This window comes from Corvus hawaiiensis, chromosome 1 (assembly GCF_020740725.1).
Source record: "Corvus hawaiiensis isolate bCorHaw1 chromosome 1, bCorHaw1.pri.cur, whole genome shotgun sequence".
NCBI lineage: Eukaryota > Metazoa > Chordata > Aves > Passeriformes > Corvidae > Corvus > Corvus hawaiiensis.
Genome location: NC_063213.1, coordinates 70,247,966 through 70,255,572, shown reverse-complemented (window position 1 = coordinate 70,255,572; position 7,607 = coordinate 70,247,966). Strand labels below are relative to the sequence as shown.

General features: G+C 56.5%; 1 protein-coding gene across 1 annotated transcript; it reads right to left on the bottom strand.

Annotated features, from left to right (window-relative positions):
- Positions 1-1,109: 1,109 nt before the first annotated feature.
- FOXF2 (forkhead box F2) lies at positions 1,110-7,273 on the bottom strand. The gene is given in 4 exon segments (XM_048310331.1): positions 1,110-2,071; positions 5,987-7,046; positions 7,048-7,161; positions 7,163-7,273. Coding segments are annotated over 4 exon segments (1,365 nt in total). The 5' UTR covers positions 7,187-7,273; the 3' UTR covers positions 1,110-1,904.
- Positions 7,274-7,607: the final 334 nt, after the last annotated feature.

The following is a 7,607-nucleotide window of genomic DNA, read 5'->3' as shown; positions in this document are numbered from 1 at the left end:
GGCCCTGAGAAGCTCAGGGAAGAAAAGGGCATGTCTGAGCATAAATACGTATTTTAAAGATGAAGAGTTTTATCTCTATGTATAATTACATAGATATAATTTATATATATGTGTGTGTGTGTGTGTGAGTGCGTGCACGCATACACACACACACACACACACACACATATGCGTGCACACATGCACAGAGGATTTTGCTGAATCTCTCTCCGCCTTTTTCAGCGCTCGGGCCCGGGGCCGGGCAGAGTCGGGGGTGGGGGCGCGTTGGGGTACGGGGACGACTCTGTCCCGCCCGACGGGCCGGGCTGCGCGAGGGGTGGTGGCCGTGCCGAGCTGCCCCCGGGCCGGGCCGGGCCCTGCGGGGTGGTTTGGGAGCGCACCCGCCGGCCCTGGGGCTGGCGCGGCCGTGGGCTCTGCAGGACGCGCGGCCGAGCAGCTCCTGGCGCCCGGCTCCGACTCCTGGCCGCTCGCCATCCACGGGGCACGGCGGCATCGTGGGCGCAGGAGATGCTTTGCATGGGGTACTTCGGGGGCCCCTTTTAGTTTTCTTTTGTACCTTTTTTTTCTTTTCCCCCCTCCGGCCCCGTTCGCTGCCCACACCTCTGTCAATGCTTCCCCCACACCTTCTCAAGCCATGGTTTTATCACGGATCCTCTCGCCGCCCACCCGTGACATGTCCAACCCCGCACTGCACAGGGGCTCCTGCCCCCACATCTGGCAAAGTCCCGTGGGGGCACAAAGCGACTCCGAGGGGGCTGTGGGGAAAGGCGACACGGGGACACTCGGACGCATCCCTAAAGAACGGGGCGGGCGTTTCAGACCTCGAGGCGCCCTCGAAGAGAGGATCATGAAGTCGGAACCCTCCGGCTTTTGCGTCCTCTGCCTCGGTTATTTCAAAGTCTATCCAGCAGCGGTGAAAAGCAGGGTGGGAAGTGGGTGACGGCGGGACGTGCAGCCCGGAGACCACGGCACTGGCCTCCTCGAGTCAACCTCTCGCTCTCCTCCTCCGACTGGAGGATTTGGGGTTGCATCTTTAACTGTCTCGGATGCTGGGGTGGAAGAGTTTTCTCAGAAGGAGCCAAGGGAAAATAAGTGCCTGTCCAGTGATAGTCGTTTATATACATTTTATTGGAAAAAAAGAAATTTACATCAAAATATTTTGGCAAACTGTAAAAAGTATACATAAGTGCAAATATATTCTCCTTTTAAAGCAATACTGTGTGAGTATACACGAGATTTATTTAAAATAATTTTTTAAAAAATACTGTGGTAGAAAACAACTTTTGTAAAAATAAAAAACAAAATGTTGTATTGCTGCAATACTGGAAAAAAAATTGAACTTTTCTTACAGTCTATACACGAAAGGGCTAAACAATACTGTTTTAATAATATCAATCGGTCGGTGCTGAAGTCCATACAAAGTGTCCTTGGTGGGGCTCGGGGAGAGAACACAATAAAGAAGTAAATTTCCCACTAACGCAGTAACAGAAGGGGGAGTCCTCGCAGGTGCTGAGACATTTATTTTTCTTATGCAAAGACACTTTCTCGTGTAAAAATATATCGAATTGTTCCCTTTCCCAAAGCTCGGTTCTTTAGGAGATCACAGAAAGGCGGTTTATGATTAAGGTGGTCAGACTTGGCATAAGGACACTTATGTTCCCCCTAACCCAAAACATCACGCAAGGCATTTTTCTTTTAGTAAGGTCTTTGGAGCATTATATCGGCTGTACGTGTCCTTCAGGGGGTGGAGCGGGACCGAAAACACTGCTTCCTTAGGCAAATTTGCTAAGTGACTCGTGTACTATCAATTCTATTAGAGTGCACATTATATTTAATCTGCGTGGGTCCGTCTACACCTCGGCTCTGTTCAGTGACACCTGATTGTCTCTGTTGGGGCGCTGCCTTCACATCACGCAGGGCTTGATGTCTTGACAGACGCTTTGGTGGTGGTGATGGTGGTAGTAAGATCCACTAGCAGACGGGTGAAACGAAGAAATGCCATTAAAATTGAGGACAAAATCTTTCCTGTCACACACTGGGGAGGGATGGTGCTGGTAGCGAGGCAGTCCCACTGCAAGAGAAGGAAATAACAAGAGCTGCTCAGAAGTCGGAGAGCTTAGCCAGGGTGGAGCAGCCCTTCCTCCCTCACCCGCAGGAAGGAGAAGCTGCCTGCACAGAGCTGGCACACCGCTCCCTTTACCCCCGGTCTCGGCTCCCCCTGCAAGGTTTGACAGCTCCTCTTTGGCTTTCTTGGAAGCGGACTTGGACATTCCCCCGGGGGCAGAGTCTGATCCGCTGCAGGGCAGAGACACCTGGGGTCCCATTGCCCCGAGCGAGGAGGGGAAGTGGATTCCTCGGAGTCCCTCACCGCCCGCAGGTAGGCTCGTGGCTGCACCCGTGCTCGCACGAGTCCCCGAGCCTGCTCTGCGAGGAGGTTCTAGACTACAGCGCGGTGTGGCACGCAGGCTGAGGACAGGACGGCATGCGGAGGTGGAAGCCCACGGACACGTGCCCGGCCGCATCCCGGGCTCACGGACATCCCTGAGCATCCCTCCTGCGTGGGCACACACTCACTGCTGTCTGTCTACCCTCTGCCTGGGTACTTAGCAACGTGGAGGGGTAGTTCAGCCTCTGTGTGGGGGATAGATGAGGGAGTGTGTTTTGTGCGTGTGTGCGAGAGAGAGAGAGAAGGAGGAGACGATGCCACTTGCGTGTTTTCCTGCGTGCACCACAGCCATTTGAACCTGATTCCCACCTTCCCTTGCTCTTCCCGATCCCTACCCGGTTCCTGGGAGGATTTTGCTTCTAGTTTGAGTGGCTGCAGGTTGGATTCCAATCACGATCCATGTGTGTGTTGATACAGTATATATTTATTTATGTGTGTGTGTGTAAGAGCGTTCACGCCTTTTCGCGTGTGCGCTTTCCTAAACATAAGATACACCCTACGGTTCGTCAACAACAAGCCAAGTACATCCGTGGCACCGACATGCAAATGACCTTGCAAATTCCCATTGTAATTTCCCACAGCCTAAGGCAGCCTTTCGGGGGCCGCGTGGGAAACGTCACCCCACCCCCAACACCGAGCCGTAGGACTGTGCTGGGATCCTTGGTCTGGCAGGATTCCTACTGGATCCGGCGGGGAGAGGAGCATTGCCCGAGCAAGGCCCGCAGGGTAGAGCCAGAGAGGGTTTTGGTTTGGCGTGTGGATGTCAAACTCGGCTAGTGGGATCCTGTCAAATATGACCGAGGGTCAAGGGGAAAAAAAAAAAAGCGAGGAGAAAAAAAAAGCAAAAGAAAGAGATGGAGAGTGAGGGGGTAGGAGGGAAAAAAAAAAAGGGGGAAAGAAAAAGAAAAAAACAGGAGGGAAACGTCCCCGGTTTTCCTCAGGATGGCGGAGCCGAACCCTTTGGCGGCGTCGGCCGGCGGCGCGCACAGCCCGTTCTCCTCCGGCATTGTCCCCTCCTTCACCCTGCAGAGCTCACTTTATAAAAGTGATTATTTCGCTGGATTTCCTCGGCTTTCTAATAACCCTGCTGGTATGCTCACCATAAACTGGGGCACTTTATTACAATCCTGATTCAATCATTTAGCAGGATTTAATAGTCTGCGAAAAAAATCCGGCTCCCCTCGCCCCCCAGCTTCAAAATCCTTTTAGCAGAACCCAGCCTCCTGTTTCTAATTTTTACCTCTCGTATTCTTGGGTCTGTTAGAAATTCACGGTTTTAAGTCCTCCCTGACGCTGTCATGGGCAGAGTATTATTGACCGATCAACACCGATTGCCACGCAATTTGCTTTGCATTTAACTAAGAGAAAGGAAAAGGCGAATTTCACTTGCTACTGCTTTAGTGGGGCGAGGAGGAGAAAGATTATTGCTGGTTATAAGTACAAATAAAAGAGCTCGGATCCTTTTTCCCCTTCTCCTTTCACTCTTCTGAAATATTTGTGCCACAGAGATTTTACGTATCATGCACAAATAAGGATTGGATCCACTCAAAAATTTAAAAATAGAAAATAAAGGGTTTGGTTTGATTTTTTTTCAGTTAATCAAGGACTGGGTATGGCTTTCACTAAAGTCCTGGGCCCAGATACGGAAAAACAAGCGGAGAAACACCGTTTTGCACAGCGGTGGCATTAAATCTGAGCTGCTGGAAACAGACGCTCGTGGTCGGCATTAAGACAGCGTCCAGCGGTCCGTATGCGTCTGTACCCGTCCTTGAACAAAAACAATTCGGATTTAAACCGCCCAGGCCTCGGAAACCGCAGTGGAACTCCGGGAGGACCAGCACCCTTGCTCTCTCTCCCTCTGCTTTTTGTTTTGAAGAGGTATTCTCGAACTGCTTCTGGATGAAAATTTCTCTTCCAGGAATCAGCTTTCTTACCTCAAGTGTCTGGCAGGAGGAGGGGGCAGCTGCCTCCCAGTCCCGTTCCCCGGGCCAGTCCTACTCCTGCACCACGCGTGGCCTCACAGGCCCTGCGTGGCGGACTGTGTGGCCGCAAATAGTCAAACAAACAGAGGGGGAAAAAATCCAAAGGAAGGAAAAGAAAAGAAAACAAAGATCCAAGCAAAAACAACAAAGCAAAGCAGAAATTCCTAATGGAGAAGGTACGTAGTTCGGCGGGGGATGCCCTTGTGAACCCGCCGGCCTCACGCCCCGGCCCTAAAAAGCACGTGGAATGACTCCCTACGTCTCCGAAAAGTTGGTTTAAACCTCAGCAGCAGAGTCCTGTGGGCACAGTGGAGCCCACCTGGAGACGCATCTCGTCCCCTCGTTCCTCCACGCCGAAACGCCGGTAAGACGGCGACCCGCTTTGCAGCCGCCTCTCCCCAGAAGGCACATCAGCGTTATTCAGGGTTTGGGTCTTTTGTTTTTAAGAGAGCAAAGTTTGCAATTGCTCGCTTTCCCTGACAGCCCACATCCCTTCTGCGGTGATGGCAAAGCGACTTGCACGGCGGCCCGCCCTCCCCACGGCGACCGCGGGCTGTGGGGAGGCCAGGGCAGGCTGCGGCGCTCGCAGAGGGACAGGAGAGTGATTGACAGGCGCCTAGGGAGGGGGCGGGAGGGGACCCTGAGCTGAGGGTCGCCTGTATTTGTTACTTGTTGAAATTCCCATAAAATTGAACAAGACCCCGCTCTCATAGGGGTTAAGTCAGGCTAAAATCCTCTTCGGTGTGGTCCAGCCCAGACTGTCTTTGTTTGCTTAACCTCTGGGACCCACGTTTAAAAGGGCTATTTGGAAAAATTCCCCGTAAGAGCCCAACATCTTTTACCCATTTTTGTGCTCGGATTTTTCTGAGCAGACATTGTCTGTAATCACCGGCCGGGGAGGGGATGAGGGGGTGGGAGACAGCGACCAGAAAACTCTTTCCCTCTGGTTGCAGAAAAATACTCGATCCGCTTTAATCTCCCTAGCATTTTTTAAGATAAGCGGGTGGTTTTGGTGTTAGAGGTTGTTTTTTGTTTTGTTTTGTTTTTTTAATTCCCTTTTTTCCCCCCGTAGGGTATAGAGGGTAATATTTGATGCCTTTATTTGATTACTCCCGCGGCGCGTCTCCGCGGAGCGCGGTTTACCGAGGCGGCGGCGATGCCCGGCGGCGCTCCCCGCGAAGCGAAGCCGCAGCACGGGGCGGAGGGGCCAAAGCCGCTGCCGCCGCCGCGCACATGTCGCTGGCACCGGGAGGGGGACGCGCGAGCCGGGGCGGAGCGGGGACGAAGCCGGGCTTTCCTCGGAGTGCTCCTTCTTGGCACTGGGCAAGCAGAAGGGATGCTCGCAGCCGTGCCCACAGCCGCCCCCCTCAAACAGCCCCCCTGTCCCGAAACAGAACAGCTCCAACCCACGCGTATTTTTTTCCCTCTCGCAGACAATGCACCTCTTTTTTCCGACACTGTAGTGGTCCGGGCTTCCCCGCGCGAAACCTTTGTCGCCGGCGAAAACCCCCTCCGGCGCCGCGCTCCCCGCCGCCCCCGCCGCCCCTCCGCGCCCTACCTGAGAGGTCATCGCGGGGGCTCTGGTGCAGGTATCCCTGCTCCAGGGAGTAGGAGGGCACGCTGGAGTGGATGCCGGAGGAGGCGGCATTGGCGGCGGGGAGGCCCTGCTGCTTTATGTAGGGCGAGGCCCCCGAGGCTGTCCAGTGAGCCGAAGGGCTCGTGTAGGGCGAGTGGCACTCGATGGCGCTCGCCATGGCCGGCGAGGAGGGCACGGGGCTGCTGCTGCTGTCGGGGCCGTAGTCCCCGTTGGCAGTCACCGGGCAGCTGGCCATGTAGGTCGAGCCGGGGTTGGGAGACATGTGTGGGACGTGGTGGCCGCCGCTGAGTCCCTCGTAGCCGCTGGCCATGGCGTTGGGCACCATGTCGAGGTTGTAGCCGCTGGAGTGGCAGGCGAGGGAAGCGGGGGGCGCCTGGAAGTCGAAGCCCTGCGGGAGGATGGAGGCGCCGAAGCCCAGCCCGTTCATCATGCGGTACATGGGCTTCAGCGCCTGGCATTTCCTCCTGAAGCCGCGGGGCCGCCGTCGGAAGGAGCCCTCCTCGAACATGAACTCGCTGGCCGGGTCGATGGTCCAGTAGTGGCCCTTGCCCGGGCGGCCCAGGCCCTTGGGCAGCTTGATGAAGCACTCGTTGAGGGAGAGGTTGTGGCGCACGGAGTTCTTCCAGCCCTGATAGGAGCCGCGAAAGAAGGGGAAGCGGGCCTGCAGGAACTGGTAGATCTCGCTGAGGGTTAGGCGCTTGGAGGGCGAGCTCTGGATGGCCATGACGATGAGGGCGATGTAAGAGTAGGGGGGCTTCTCGGGCCGCCGCAGCCCCGAACTGGCCTTCTTGCTCTTGGAGGACGCCGCCGCCGCCGAGGAGGAGGAGGAGGAGGTGGAGGTGGAGGAAGAGGAGGTGGAGGTCTCCAGGGCGGAGGAAGGCGGCCGGCTCATCTGGAGAGCTCCGGGAGCCGGGCTGCAGGAGCGGAGAGGGACGGGGGGCTCCAGCCGCTGCTGCCCGCTCTCGGTGGTCATCTGGCGGAGGGAGGGGAATGGGGCAGGGTGGGGTGAGGCTGGGAGGGAAAGGGGGGGAGCCGGGCGGGGTGGGTACCGGGGCGGGAGGTGCCCTGAAGGGGGAGGGGGGGGGGGGTGGGAGCCGCTGTCCTCCGGGCACCTCCTCAGCGCGGCGGGCGGCGGTGGGGCTGCGGCAGCGCCCTGCGCATCCCTCCCCACGGTCCCTTGCGCAATGGCTCCTCTGCTTTCCGCCGGAGCCAGGCACTGGGCGGGATGGACCGGCCCGGCCCCGGCCCCGGCCCCGGCCCTGGTCCGGCCCCCTCCCTCCCTGCGCCGCGCCGCCCGCGGAGGCTCCGCTCAGCGCCGCTCCGCTTCCTCCTCTGCCCCCCACCTGGGGACCATCCCGCTGCCTAATCCGGCAAGAAGAGGAAGCGCAAGAGCCTGTCCCCCGCCCCCCAATCTCTTCCGCACTGTTACTCTTTCATATATACTTTTTTTTTTACGTAAAAGGCACAGCGCGATCGCCTATCAGTTCCTTCAATCTTGCTATTATTTTTTTCCCTTTCCCCGCAGACCCCCCTAAATCCGGCCGAGAAATCAGCAGAGACAGAGAGAGAGAGAGGGGGAGCG